The sequence below is a fragment of the Lissotriton helveticus genome, chromosome 5_1 (assembly GCF_964261635.1).
Source record: "Lissotriton helveticus chromosome 5_1, aLisHel1.1, whole genome shotgun sequence".
Classification (NCBI taxonomy): domain Eukaryota; kingdom Metazoa; phylum Chordata; class Amphibia; order Caudata; family Salamandridae; genus Lissotriton; species Lissotriton helveticus.
Window position 1 is genome coordinate 1,546,118,271 of NC_136065.1, and position 15,488 is coordinate 1,546,133,758.

General features: G+C 49.6%; 1 protein-coding gene across 3 annotated transcripts in view; it reads left to right on the forward strand.

Annotated features, from left to right (window-relative positions):
• NUAK2 (NUAK family kinase 2) overlaps positions 1–15,488 on the forward strand; it is a 76,158-nt gene that overhangs the window by 35,143 nt on the left and 25,527 nt on the right. For all 3 annotated transcript variants that reach the window (XM_078644623.1, XM_078644624.1, XM_078644622.1), the window contains exon 2: positions 11,105–11,225. In XM_078644623.1, the coding sequence (XP_078500749.1) occupies positions 11,105–11,225 (121 nt within the window). The remainder of the gene's footprint in view (positions 1–11,104; positions 11,226–15,488) is intronic.

Genomic DNA, 15,488 nt, shown 5'->3' on the forward strand with positions numbered 1-15,488 from the left:
GTGCAGCCTGTTGAACTTGATCAACCTATGGTTGATGCTTGGATGCAGGATCTCTTGATCTTATCCTGCCTGTCAAACCCACCACTTCAGACAGAATTCCAGTGCTTGCTCCTTGGTTTAATAAGACCCTTCGCGATGCACGCATCTGGAATGGAAATCCTACGTGGAGGAAGAAAAACTTAAGTATAGAGCTGCACTAAAAGAATACCTCTCACTTTGTAGAGCTGCTAGTGCTGTGTTCTTCTCCGATTAAATCATTGCTCCTCAGAACTGCTCCAAAACGCTCTTTAGAGTAGTTAAAGAGCTATCTGACCACAGCGACTCTTCTTCCTCCCCATCTCTTCGCTTTCATAATCACAATACGCCGAACTTGTGTACGTTTTTGTAAAACAGGTGACCGATATTGAGCACTCTCTCTCTCTGAAGCTTTGACTATGAAGCCTCAGTTGGACAGTAACATCGCGGGCACCGCCCTATGGAGTGCATGCTCTAATTCTGGGGTGGATAATACCGGAACCCCTTACCATGAACATCGTTTAAATTCATTTGCTCCACTGGATACCCTTCTCTTTCAAACATTACTGCAATCCATAAAGTCAGGCTCTCTTCTCGAGACCCTCTCCCTGTAACTAAGTTCCGTAAACGTCAGGAACTTGTACACTTTCTGATCACTCTTCTTCACTCCTCCCTAGAAAAGGAGCATTTTCCTCAGGCTTGGAAGCATGCTATGGTTCTGCCCCTGGCGAAGAAACCTGGTCTGGATGCCTCTAATTGGTCTAATTATAGGCCAATTTTGCTGCTCCCACTGTGCTCCAAAATCTTGGAGAAATATTTCAACCTACAAATATCTGTCTTTGTGGATTCTCAAAATGTTCTCTATCAGTCGCAGTCTGGCTTCAGGGCAGGCCACAGCGCTGAATCTGCTCTTTTGGGAGTTACCAAGCACCTCAGACGGCTTCTGGATACTGGTGGTACAGCGGCACTGATCCTTCTTTTTCCCACGCTGATGACACTCAAATCATCTTCTCTTTGCCATCTGCAGAGCGCCACAGCATTAGTTCCTTGAACTCCTGTCTCCGCAAGGCTTCATTTGGATAAACATGAACTCCTTAAAGTTGAAAAGTGATGACTGAGGTGATGGTGATGGGTAGGAACGCTCTTTGTGGGATCCCCAACATTGGCCTGATTCCTTAGGAGGCATCCCTATGCCAGACTCTAAGGTCAAGAACCTCGGTTTCTGACTGGATTACAATCTATCCATGAAAACCCACATTTCCAAGGTAGCTTCCACCTAAAGTGGATAAAAAAAATCAGTTGGATGCTTTCCTTTTCAGCTCAGAGGATTATCATCCAGGCCTTGATTCTATCTAGACTGGACTATGGGAACATTCTCTAGCTGTGGGGTTGGCAAGTCCTCCATCAAGCGCCTTCAAGTGGTTCAGAACTCCGCTTCTAGACTCTCATTTCATCTTCCAAAGCATGCCTCTGTGTCCAGTCTTCTTCGTGATCTCCTCTGGTTGTCAGTGGACAAACGTATATAGTTCAATGTCCTATGCTATATCCATGAAGCTGGGTCAAATGTTGGACCACGCTACCTGCAACAGCTAGTGGAACCGTACCCCCAAATTGGTCACTTCGTTCAAGCAACCGCTACCTCTGCAGGATCCCCAGAGTCATAAAAGCCTGTATGGGTGGTCGCTCATTTTCCTACTTGGGCCCCAAGCTCTGGAACACGCTGCCCAATTCACTGAGAAGCTGCCAATCTTTGACCATTTTTTGTAAAAATCTTAAAACTTGGGTGTTCTGATTCTCCTCTTCTGGCTAGTTAACTATATCTGTCTAGCACTGGGAACCTTTTGTGGGCAGCTATGTGCTATATAAGTCAATGTTCCACCTGTGTAGTTGTATAGTTGACAATCACCTCCAGTCCCTGCCCCTGCTTCTATAAGGAAACAATCAGTTGGCTACAAACTTGCTACAATCAGTCTTGTTAGTCCTGGAACAGCCGCTGTACAGTGCCACGTCCTGCCTGCGAAGGATTGCCCTGCACCTGCATGTATCTGGACAGCCTTCTTTGTGTGATCTCATGCTTGCATCTCAGATGCTCCAGATCTGACCCACCTGGGCCTGAGCTACCTGTGGACACCCCTTTAACTGACTTCTCTTCAGATCCACCTATTGCCATCCTCCCTGGGTTTAATAGCAAGAGTATTTTAAAGGGGCACCTGGTGTGCTTTATACAGTTGTCATTGTTTCTGGAACAAATGTTCATTCCTAGTTTTTGGGAGCTGATGGGGCGCACCACATATTGTACAAGCGCAGGGGCCAGCCCACGCTGGGGATCGAAGGGCCCCGTGAGAACCATGTGCTAGCCTCGCTCTTCGTCATGTCCCTGGGGTGCAGTGGGGGTGGGGGTAATGCTCCTGTAATCTACACTGATGTGTTTACCTTGCATAAAGGGAGCAGGGACACCAGCTGGATGGTGTTTGCTTACCTGTGTTAAACGTGGCTCGGCGGGGGTTGGGAGAGCTTTCACCCAGCCCTGGTGCAGGGTAGAACCTTTCATCGCTGATGGGTGGAGGAGGGCGTGTGCTTGAGAGCAGGAACCAGGTGTTGCATTTTATGAAGCTGTAATTTTATACAGGCAGATTAGTCGTGCCTGGCACGTGAGATGGTGCAGGTGTGTTTCCAACCTTCCCACGGGCACCCCACCTGTAGGGCCGCCACCTGCTGCATATGGGGAATGTGCGTCACCAGTCACCCTTCCACTCTTAGCCCGCAGGGATCTGAGAACACTTAACTAGTGTGTGCTGGGGGCCTGATATGTATGCCCACTACCTCAAACAGATGAGCCCTTCCGAGCTGTCTCATGTGAGTAATGTCATGCTACAAGTAATGGCTGGAGCAAGTGTCCCATGTTACTGATAGAACCCTACTGGTGATGGAGGGAGTGAATGTCCCATGTTACTGACATAACCCTACAGGTGATGGAGGGAACGAATGTCCCATGTTGCTGACAGAACCCTACAGGTGATGGAGGGAACGAATGACCCATGTTACTGACAGAACCCTACAGGTGATGGAGGGAACGAATGTCCCATGTTGCTGACAGAACCCTACAGGTGATGGCGGGAGCGAATGTCCTCTGTTACTGACAGACCCTACGGGTGATGGAGGGAGCGAATGTTCCCTGTTACTGACAGAACCCTACAGGTGATGGAGGGAGCGAATGTCCCCTGTTACTGACAGAACCCTACAGGTGATGGAGGGAACGAATGTCCCCTGTTACTGACAGAACCCTACAGGTGATGGAGGGAGCGAATGTTCCCTGTTACTGACAGAACCCTACAGGTGATGGATGGAGCGAATGTTCCCTGTTACTGACAGAACCCTACAGGTGATGGAGGGAGCGAATGTTCCCTGTTACTGACAGAACCCTACAGGTGATGGAGGGAGCGAATTTTCCCTGTTACTGACAGAACCCTACAGTTGATGGAGGGAACGAATGTTCCCTGTTACTGACAGAGCCCTACAGGTGATGGAGGGAACAAATGTCCCCTGTTACTGACAGAACCCTACAGGTGATGGAGGGAACGAATGTCCCCTGTTACTGACAGAACCCTACAGGTGATGGAGGGAGCGAATGTTCCCTGTTACTGACAGAACCCTACAGGTGATGGATGGAGTGAATGTTCCCTGTTACTGACAGAACCCTACAGGTGATGGATGGAGCGAATGTTCCCTGTTACTGACAGAACCCTACAGGGGATGGAGGGAGCGAATGTTCCCTGTTACTGACAGAACCCTACAGGTGATGGAGGGAACGAATGTCCCCTGTTACTGACAGAACCCTACAGGTGATGGAGGGAGCGAATGTTCCCTGTTACTGACAGAACCCTACAGGTGATGGATGGAGCGAATGTTCCCTGTTACTGACAGAACCCTACAGGTGATGGATGGAGCGAATGTCCCCTGTTACTGACAGAACCCTACAGGTGATGGAGGGAGCGAATGTCCCCTGTTACTGACAGAGCCCTACAGGTGATGGAGGGAGCGAATGTTCCCTGTTACTGACAGAACCCTACAGGTGATGGATGGAGCGAATGTTCCCTGTTACTGACAGAACCCTACAGGTGATGGATGGAGCGAATGTTCCCTGTTACTGACAGAACCCTACAGGTGATGGAGGGAGCGAATGTTCCCTGTTACTGACAGAACCCTACAGGTGATGGATGGAGCGAATGTTCCCTGTTACTGACAGAACCCTACAGGTGATGGAGGGAGCGAATGTTCCCTGTTACTGACAGAACCCTACAGGTGATGGAGGGAGCGAATGTTCCCTGTTACTGACAGAACCTTACAGTTGATGGAGGGAACGAATGTCCCCTGTTACTGACAGAACCCTACAGGTGATGGAGGGAGCGAATGTTCCCTGTTACTGACAGAACCCTACAGGTGATGGATGGAGCGAATGTTCCCTGTTACTGACAGAACCCTACAGGTGATGGAGGGAGCGAATGTTCCCTGTTACTGACAGAACCCTACAGGTGATGGATGGAGCGAATGTTCCCTGTTACTGACAGAACCCTACAGGTGATGGAGGGAGCGAATGTTCCCTGTTACTGACAGAACCCTACAGGTGATGGAGGGAGCGAATGTTCCCTGTTACTGACAGAACCCTACAGGTGATGGAGGGAGCGAATGTTCCCTGTTACTGACAGAACCCTACAGGTGATGGAGGGAGCGAATGTTCCCTGTTACTGACAGAACCCTACAGTTGATGGAGGGAACGAATGTCCCCTGTTACTGACAGAACCCTACGGGTGATGGAGGGAGCGAATGTCCCCTGTTACTGACAGAACCCTACAGTTGATGGAGGGAACGAATGTCCCCTGTTACTGACAGAACCCTACGGGTGATGGAGGGAGCGAATGTCCCCTGTTACTGACAGAACCCTACAGGTGATGGAGGGAGCGAATGCAGGCGTCTTTCGGTCTGCAGAGACAAGCAGCAGTGCAGATGTCTCAGTCTGCAGGGACAACCAGCAGTGCAGATGTCTCAGTCTGCAGGGACAAGCAGCAGTGCAGATGTCTCAGTCTGCAGGGGCAGCAGCAGGGCAGCGTCTCACTCTGCAGTGACAGCTGCAGACAGTGCAGGCGTCTCAGTCTGTGGGGACAGCAGCCGTGCAAGGCTAGCAACGATGCTAACCTCCATTGGTGTCCAGGGGAGCAGTGCAATCTCCACTTGCGCAGTGCAGGAGCATGAGTGCAAACGTCCCCCGTGCAGTACAGGGGCAGCAGCAGTGTCCTCACACACAGCAGCACTGCCTGTCTAGTGGAGGGCCGGACAATTCAGCTTCATCGCTAGCACCGCGCTCCTCGGGGAGGTGCCCCGTCGTGACACACTCTGCCAGGGCTTCCACCGGCCACGGATGGTGAAGGAGGCGAGCCCCACGGCCTGCACCCACATGGTGCCGAGTTACACGGGGAAGTGAACCGTCCGCTCCCGGACACCTCGGGCTCCCTGGCCTGTGCTTCTGGGGAGTTTTCATCTAGCGCCGATTCTGGGTGGCAGCCTGCTTCTAGGCTCCCACGACATTGGCACACAAGGTAAGTGATGCACGTGGAGATAGTGATTCACGCAGGATCAGATCTAGGCGGTTTTGAAACCGAGCCTGCACTCCCGGGCTCCTCGTGCCCAAGCAGCACTCTGCCATTACGATCTGCACCAGGTGTGAGCAGCTTGGCCTAGTCTGATGCCAGGGTGACTTGACACCGGTTCTGATGCCCTGGGTCTCATACCTCCCGCACAACTAACTTTCTGTCCTGGGGCAAACTTAAGGTTTAACAGCTTTCGGAATATGTGGGGCCCCCTTCTAACGACCACCCCATACACACACAACATCTGCAGAGGACCTACCATTTCTGAAATATTTGGGCCCACACGTGTGAGGACACTTGCATCCTAAATTACGATAAGTTAGAATCTAGGGGGGGTGATTTAAAAAGGTGGGTACATGGCGTTTTGCTTGTGTGTTTTTTTTTTTTTTTTTTTTTTTTACAGATGTGTGATGCCCCCACCCCCAAGTGTTTCGTTCATGAAAGCGGGCCTCGCATGCAGGGGTCTAGTACTGCGAGTTTTCATCCGCAAATAACCAGCTGTTTTCCTCTAGGGCAGTAGGAGCCTTGCTGAGCTGCTGACAAAGCTGGGCCTCGTCGTCCTTAGCATTATAAAAGCCAATGGCGACGGCCCTTGTCCTACTCGGCACCCGTAGCTTTAGTAGTCTTTGTGCACACCCTTTATGGTTTAATCAAATTGTAGCTGGGAGATGTCTACGGTTGGTTTGCCTCAGTCTGGGTAGTTTTGGGTCATTTTTGGTCAGCAGACGCTTTCTGTAGCGGCAGTTTTTACAGTCAATTCCACCGTAATCTGAATTCAACCCTGTCAGCTGGAGTCAGCCTGGATCCCAGAGTTCGAGGCCAGGAGTGAGAGGAGCAGGGCGTATTACACCAGTTTTTGTGCCAAAGTGACTTTTTCTTTGCTACACTACCTGTTTTATCTTAATTTACTCTAGTAAACACATCTAAATCATGGCGCTTATTCAGAAAGGCGATATTTCCTAACTGTATTGTGTTTTATCTTTGCTTGTGTAAGTGAACCCTCCTGTAACAAAGGAACTGCTTTTAGGCGGAGGTGACCTTCCAGTCTGCACTCTGAGTGCATCGAGTAAGCAAACACACTCTGTGCCCACAGAAAACTCAGGTACTGAGGGTGCTCGGGGATTGTGAATATGCCCCCACCCCTCGCGTTGTGCTGTCCCCCCCCCCCCCCATATGTTAATCCTTCTGCGCTGCCCTCTGCACGCATTTTTAATGCAGTTTACAGGCATTCACATCTCTGAAGGACAGGGAGGCTGGCGACGTCCGAAGACTGTGAATGTGACCAGCCCCACTCATGCCTCCGACCCCCCCCCCCCCTTTTGATTTAGCACCACCCTCCCTCCCTCCTGCATACTGTAGTCATTCAGTGTACTTGCATCCACAAGCGTGGCGCACTGTGAGTCTGGGGGTGCTGCTGCATAGCCCTCCCCTGCTGCCCAGCCCCCTCCAGTCCACACACACACGTTCCGTCTGCCTCCTGCACACCTCTGTGGCCCGGCACACCAGGCCGCGAGCTGCTGGAGCGCAGAGGGAAAAGGGAGGCGTAAATTGACTTTCTCGTTTCCTGGCTTCCAACCAAGTTAAATAGAAGCCGATTCGGGTTTCTATGGTGTCGTCTGGGCGAGTGAAAGGCAGAATGCGCGGGGGCGGCTGGAGCGCTATTAATAGCTGCCTGGGTCCCGGTGCCTCCTTCCGCGTGAGTGGGTGGAGGGCCCCTGTGGGTGTGGGGGAGGAGTGTCGGTGTTTGTGGCTCTCACGCAGGTGTGCTGCGGAGGCCTGCCCCAACAGAGGCTCTTCTGTCTGCAGTAGGTGTTCCTCTACACAGGGGCCAGGCCTCCGAATGGGCGTGCACACCCCACAGGCCTCGACTCTGTTTAACAAGTGCTGGTGCTAAAAAGTGCAATTATAGTGCCTCATTTAAAGAATAGCGGCCTTGTTGGGGGTCCTGCCTTAAAGATATGGAACCTCGAACAACTGTTTCTTCCTGCAAAATAATCAAATGCAAGATTCTCTGCAGCCCCCACGAGGACACTTGAGTCAGAGGCCACGTCACCTGCACATTAATGTCCATACACTACATTCCAGCCAGAAACCCTAGTCAGCCTCCACCCATCTTATCCACTTGCGATCTTTCAAGAAGATACGACATGGTGGCCGTCCGCGGAGTCTAAAGGCCCCCAGAGGGCGGAGCTCCCTCGGTCTTGCTTTGAGATCGGCACCCAAAGGCCTGGGTTTCAGAAAACTTCTCATATCTGGACTTTTCAAACTTGCTTTTAAAGTCCTACTTCAAAACCACGGATTGCGATCCGACGGGGCTCGCCTCCCCTGTCTCCACACCAGACTGTTCTAACCCCGGAAGTGATGGTATAGATGGTCACAAGTACTGCTCCTCAAAACCTTTTCATAATAGTAATAATGACACCGCTGTCTTGTCGCGGAACTGCCCCACTGGAAGGAAAGCAGCCTGCCCGTGGGCACTTCCCCTCTGGGAGGAATCAGCCTGCCCGCGGGCACTGCCCCTCTGGGAGGAATCAGCATGCCCGTGGGCACTTCCCCTCTGGGAGGAATCAGCCTGCCCGCGGGCACTGCCCCTTCCATAGTGCAACAGCCTTCTCACGGGCACTGCCCCTTCTGGAGTGCCGCAGCCTTCTCGTGGGCACTGCTGTTTTTTTAAACTAACCCTTCCAATCTGCCCTCCGCTCCTTTTCCACCGCCTCTTAACTCCCCTTCTGCACTGCTACCCTTCTTACATATTTCCACATTATATGCCAGCATGACTGTCGGAAAACCTGAAGCTCACACTCCCTAAACTTACTGACCAAGCTATGTCGTACTGTCCCTTTCAAAGTACAAGTCTTGTTCCGGGTACAAGTACTGCTCATTTAAAAGTACATTTGTCAAGTGGATTCTGTCCTCTTAGGAGTACAGCAGGCTAGTAGCTGGAAATGTCCCTTTCATGCTACAACACTCTTGCTAGAAAGACCTGCACCGGGCATCGATGACCTGCAGGGGGCGCCCGAGGGCTGCTTGCTGTTCATGTCGTGGAAGTGAAGGCATATGTGGGTCGACTCCTGCGCGCATCGCCCTGCATGGGCTCAGGGCCTGCCTGGGGTGGGCCCTTGGGGCCCAGCTTCAGTCAGCCCCCCCGGCGGTTGCCAGGGCTGCCATGAAGCGGGCTCTGGCCATTGTGCCCCGGATCCCTTACAGGATTAGCCCTAGTTCCGCATTCCGCAAGACAAGGGCGGCCGGTGCCTCGGGGTGTACATTCACGCAGCCCGCATTGTCCCGGACCCCTTTCACTCTGCGGATTAGGAGGCGCTTCTGTCGCGGCTCGGCCGTCACCCGGCCAACACAGGCCCATAAAAACCACTTTCAGTGCGTGCTCTGCCGAGCCTCCAATTTACGTGCGGCCTTGTCCAGGGTGCGTGGAGTGGGTGTTTACTGAGTCATCCGTGGCATCTCTAGCAGGCGAGGCGAGGGCTCAAAGGGACCACAGATGGAACTGGCGGGCTACTGCAACAGGCAAACATTAAGATGGTGGGCTTTTCTCTCCCCCTCCCCCCCACACCTCTCTCTCTTCCCTCTCCATGTCTCTCACTCCCTCTCAATATATATATTTATATATACGGTCATGTTTAAACAATGTAAGGAAACACACGCTGGATAGCCTAAATTAATTTGTACACATTTGCAAACTAAGGGCCAGATGTACGACTGAAAGTTGTATGCGCAAACTGGTTTGTGACCCGCTTGTGCATGCAAAAATCCTCTGGGCCATGTACTAGCACTATTTTGCGACTCGCTATTCGGTAGGGGCGTTCCCTTCCTAATAGCGACGCCACAAGCCATATAAGTATGTTTTGCAACTGCAATTGCAGTCGCAAAACACTGTTTATGGTAAAGCACTAGCAAACTGGAAGGGGACCCCTTCCCCTTAGGGAGTGCATGTGCAAACATTTTTTAAGAGCAGGCAGTGGTCCTGGGACTACTGCCTGCGCTTGAAAAATTATACGAAAATGTTTCATTTAAGTTTTTTAAAATGCATCCCATTCTCCTTTAAGGAAAACAGGCTGCAAGGAAAAAAAAGCCTGTTTTATTTAATAGCAGTCCCAGACATGGAGGTCGGCTGAGCCCAACAGGCCACCATCCCTGGGAGGGCCAGCCATTCCCAATGGGATCGCAAATTGCGAGTGCCTCATGAATATTCATGAGGCATGCAATTTGCAACCCCATTGGGAATTGCATGTACATGGCATTTAGCAACCTGCAAATTGCGACTCGCAATTAAGTGCAATTTGCGAGTCGCTAAATGCCCCATTCGTACATCTGGCTTAAAATTTCTTAATTTAAGTTATAGTTGGCATACTTTTTGTACATTTTGGGGAATAAGACTAACTGGTCATGTGACCAGGGCTAGATACTAGCTTCCCAGATTGATCAAACTGTGATCGTGGGCCTTACTTGCGTGAATATTATGATACATGCACTGTATATTGCACATGTCAACTTCGTACCTCCATATTTCAGTTGGCGACTCGCTCTTCACAGCAGCTTAGACCTGCTCTATGATCCCACCCTAGTCTGCTGGCTGTCTTGTCTGTCACCCTCTGCTGCAGCTGTACAGGAGGCATCAACATGCACAGAGCCACAACCAGATTTACTTGTTTGTAGCATAGCTGTCCCTATGCTCTGTTGCAATGCTCTTTTGTAGACTGACCCACTGTGGCACGTGAGGCGGTGGTACACAGAGAATTGTCGGACCACTTCATTTGCTGCTCCCTGCCACAGATGCTGACCGCTACCCTGCTTGGAGAGGAGCGAGACATAGCATCTCTTTGGTCTAGGTGTTGAAGATGTGCTTATGCTGGCTAATGGGGCAGAAGAAAATTCTGGGGAAGCTCTTTTCAGAGTTCTGATGCCAGTGCACACTCATGCCCTTTCAAAAGTGGGCCAGGCAAAGCATGATGTTTAATATACTGGGCAATGTTTCACAATTAAACAATGACCAGGGAAAAGTAGCGGGGCACAAGGGAATGAGGGGTTCTGTGATAACTGCAGTCAGGCAACAGGCATCACCTGTCTCCTTCCCCTCACCAATGATGTCATTGATAATCAGTTGGCCCACTTATGTGTGTCTCTGGTCGCAATTTGTTTTCACTGTAAACTCAAATGTTGCGCCCCTTAACTATCAGTATGTTCATGCTATAAACTAATTGAAGCACCTATTGAATGAAATTTGGCAGCCTTGTGGACTGTTTGTTGGTGATGCGTTTGATTTTGTCTGGTTACCAGAAAGGGTTAGTGTTTGATCGACATGTAGCCTCTTTCACACTTGGTGGATCTATTCTTTGATTCTACTATTGGAGCCACCATAAAGTGACGGCATGAACTGAGTGCGCTCTTTGTATGGTATTCACTTGTTCTTCATTTTGTTTCTGCCACAGGTGGCCATCAAGTCAATCCGCAAGGAGATGATCAAAGACGAGCAGGACCTGATGCACATCCGTAGGGAGATTGAGATCATGTCCTCTCTGAACCACCCGCACATCACCACCATCCATGAAGGTAGGCCCCGCCACTACCCTTTATCTTGGTACCACTCTGCCAAAAAGGAGGCAAAAAAAGAATTAGTTTATGAAATGGCTATATGGTGGAGTACTTAAAACACGTGTATTTGACCCAACAACGCAATAGTGCAGCATGCGTAGCTGATCCTCGGTATCTCATGAGTAGACCTGGAGGACAGTACAGGGAAAGAGGTAGTAGCGTTTAGGACTGCTGCTGGGAGGACAAGAGAGGAGTGATTAGTTTGGGACTGAGGGAAGCTTGAGGAGAATGAAGTGAGCACTTATTGTCAGGCATGGCACCAATGCATCAACAATATCGTTGGCCAGCCTCCAAGCACTACCACGAAGAGGGATAGGAGGATATAGCAGATCATTTTTAACTCAATTAAACTTATTGTATTAATCTGGGGAGACGAAAGGCTGAGTCAGCCTAGACCGAAGGCTGAAAGCTCGAACTCTTACACAGATCACTGCACAAGCAACTCAAAGAACAGAGCTGTCCTACCAATAGGGAGAGCAGGGAGAAATGTCTAAGAGTGCAGCTTTCTCCCATCTTTGCTCTCCCTCTGCCCCCCAGTTAGGCAAGCCCCATCTGTGTGGTCATAAAGGAGAGGTCTAGGGGCCCTTCTGTTGTATCGCCTAAGCCTCCTGGCTCCCCCTGTGCTGGGTGGAAAAGAACGTCCTGGTACATTCCACACGAGTTTACGTGACCTGGCCACTTTTACATAAAGCCCTGTACTCTTCTGTGATACATGTGATAGCGGGGGTTGAAAACGGTGATCTGCAGTACCACGTGACTTCTAGTGCTAACATCTGCACACAGCGAGTGCGAGCCAGGCTGTGAGACCCAACCTAAAGTGCTTCACAGCCATAGTGTGTAACTGGCAGTGGACGGAAGGATTTGCTTGAGGCCCGGAGGATTGGGTCACTGGACGCAGCTCCTTTCTCCTATCCCTCGACAGATGTGCTGAAGCCCGTCTGTAGCCAGCATTGCGACTTTAGCCTGTGGCTGGGAGTCCGGCAGCTGAGTCAGCACCTTATTGTGTGCCAGTTCTTTGGATTTCGGCTTTTGCTCTGCTCCTGTCAGCGAGAATTGACTTCTGCTCAGAGAGCAATTTAGCAAGGGCCGAACAACCCAGAAGTGAATTAGCAGGACAGCGGTGCACTCGCCGTGCCAGAATTAGAGTCAGCAAAGTGGAACAGGACTGATCAGCGTTGGCAGAGCTGTTTGCGGATCCCTGTTCTGGAACAGTTATGGGGAAGCACCTCACCCACCCTGGAGTTGCTTGTGCAGAGTAGATGCTAACAACTTGAACTTGCCAATCATCAAACCTGCCAGTGAAAAACAACAAACCGAAGTAAATGCCAGCGATGCACTGCCCGTCAGCAATCGGGAGAGCGGTGCTTTATCGCTTAATCTCAGAGCCCTGTGCACTCTTGTTGGTTCTGTGGGATCATAGACTCTTCAGTTTCTAGAGCATCGCTGATGTGTGGAAAGGTCCGCGCAGGGGCTGGGAGACGGGAAGTCCATTGCTTTCTTACCAGAGGCGAGTGTTGGAATTGAAGCCACATCGCTACATCTACTGTAAGAAGCGACAGCGGAAAGCGCACCTCTGGGGTTGCAGACTCCTCAGTAGAGGAAGTCTGTGGCCGGCATGGCACCCTTCTACGCACACATTGTACCTTTCTTTTATTTATGCTGGCTCCCACGGGTTGCCATATCTGATGCTCGCTTTGAATCCTTTGTGTCATGATGCTATTAATACACAACAAAACAACTGATGTCACCCGTCAAACAGGTCTCGTGTTTCCCCTGTGGAAGAACAGTCTGCTGAGCACATGCCTTGCAATCTCCCACCGCCAGTAGTTTTGGGAACACCACTTCCTCTTTGTGATTTAGTCGCTGACATGTCTCCTCCACCAGCTTGGATTTGAGATCAGCCGTGTTGTCCTGGGCAGAAATGAGTCTTGGGCATTCATCCACACTACAAGGCTTTCGGCAGCTGCCCTACTGCTTCATTTACTTGGATGTTCTGTCTGTAGTGAAGCCCTAATGTGGGGGTACTAGGGCTTAATAGCGGTGTTTAGCAGTTGCTTTGTCGTTCTCCTATTTAGGTCCGTTTGAGACTGGACCTTGAAAGGCTGTAACATTCTTGTAGTATAGATGTATAATTTCCTTCTCAAGTGACCTTTCTAACCCTTTAAGTTATATAGTGCTTGGATTTTAATAAAAAGTTGTCAGCTTGCTTTAACCTGGAAAGACACACTTAAACATTGTATTTAGAATAATAAATACAATGATTTAATGAATTAAGGCTGTTTGTTAAGGGATGTTGTTCACCTTCTGTTCTCTTTCGAAAACGTAAGAATTTGTTAAGGGGTCAATGGTAGTAGTGTGTGAAATTCACATAGTTTGCTTTTCTGTAATTCCCCCAAATTCTGAAAATACTATGTGAAATGCAAAACCAGACATTAGTGCTATATTTTAGTGCGAAATGCATCCTTGCATTCATTTTGGAGGGATGCAAGCAAGTTGTGCTGAAAAAATAGTGCAGAAAACACAAGTGTTGCAAACCGCAGCGCTAGTCTTCTGGTAGTTGGTATTGTTCCCATGCTCCCACCTTAAAAATGTTCTGCGGACACAGCATAATTACGCCACATGGGCTTAATGACGTAATTCTGTGTAACAAATGTAATGCGAAATTCCTGAATTGGTGCCAGTGTAACAAACAATTCATCTGGGCCTTGTCACAGCCTGCTCCCTGTTGCCACAAACGTTTTGTTAGGTGAACACAACTGGCAAACTAGGTTTTGTATTTTTGAGTCACTGTTAGTTGCACTTCTCTTATGCTGTACACACCCCTCTCCTCGTTCTAACCTGTAACATTGTTTTAAATGGTCTGTAAAAATGTAGCAATTCTGCATAGGAAGCCGGGCCATTTGATCTCACCCAAAAAATTGTTAAACACTGACTAGTTTCACCTTACAAATAGACAAAAGTTTAATTAAAGCGTATAAATTGCTGGAGGGTGGTCGTTTTTAACTAAATGCCACTTTTCCCCCTTGTGTGGACCTTTCAGAAGCTCCTTCATGGGGGAGATGCTAGATGCGGGGCTATAGGTTGCATGCTTTTATCCTGCACCCTTGGCAGGTGCAACAAAAGTCATTGCCACTTAGCCTGTCCTGCAGAGTGGATGATTAAACCGCTTTCATTTACCATAAAAGGACCTGCCTGCGACTCTCCACACCGTGGGAGGTGTAAAATAACAGGTTCATCAACACACCCATAACTGCCTCTGAGCCCAGCCGGGGGCATAGTTCACATTGGCACTCTTCGCAGGTGCCACTAAACTTTAGTTTCGGTTTCACGTGCTGCTGCCTTATTAGGCTAAATCTCACCTTTTTTTGGGGGGGATTTGTGCCCATTGCACTGATGCAATATTCAGTTACTTTTGCACCCCCTGTGCTTGCGTTCCAAACTCCCTCTTTTATTCCAGATCCGGTAAGTTGCTGCAGCTGTGAGTGCCTTGCACGTGCACCTCTCTGCTTGTCTGTAGACTGTCTCTTGTTTAGCTCCACTTGTGCTGATTCAGTTCCTCTTCTTGCCAATGTCTCCTTGCCTCTTGGAAGTCACACTGGGATCGATAGCATGTCTGCAACCTGCCAGACTCCCTAATGGGCAGCCGGTGTGCGCGTTATCCGCCTTCACTGATAGCCTATCTGTGGTTTAGATCGGGCACGTACCCGGAGCAACATTTGCGTAAACATTGGTGCCAGTGTGCAGTCATCACGAATTTTTACAGCCTTGATACCGGCCAGGAGATAGTCTTGCTGGGAAGTTGTATAAAGAGGCAGGGACTCTAGGCCGCAGATCATGGACAAATGACATTGAAAGGAGCAGTGATGCTCAAAGTACAGCCCCTGGGCAGCAGGCAGCACTCCTGGGCAGCTGTTTGTTCCACTCAGCACTAACATTAAAAAAATGTAAATATACAGCAAGCACTTATTTAAAGGTTAATTGCAGTTCAACAAAAGGAAGTATCCAGGCGCTTAACGTTAGTAACACCATCAATTTTAAAGACAAAAAGTGTTTCCTTGACCTGTAGAACCATTTTACCTTAGTAAATCAAATTATAGCAGTGCATTCTGAAGTCTTTTTTTTCTTTCAATCGATGGTTTTCAAACATGAATTTAGAAACGTTCATGCTTCCCACTCTCTCACCCTCCCCCACCCTGACAACAATGCCATTTGTAATTACAC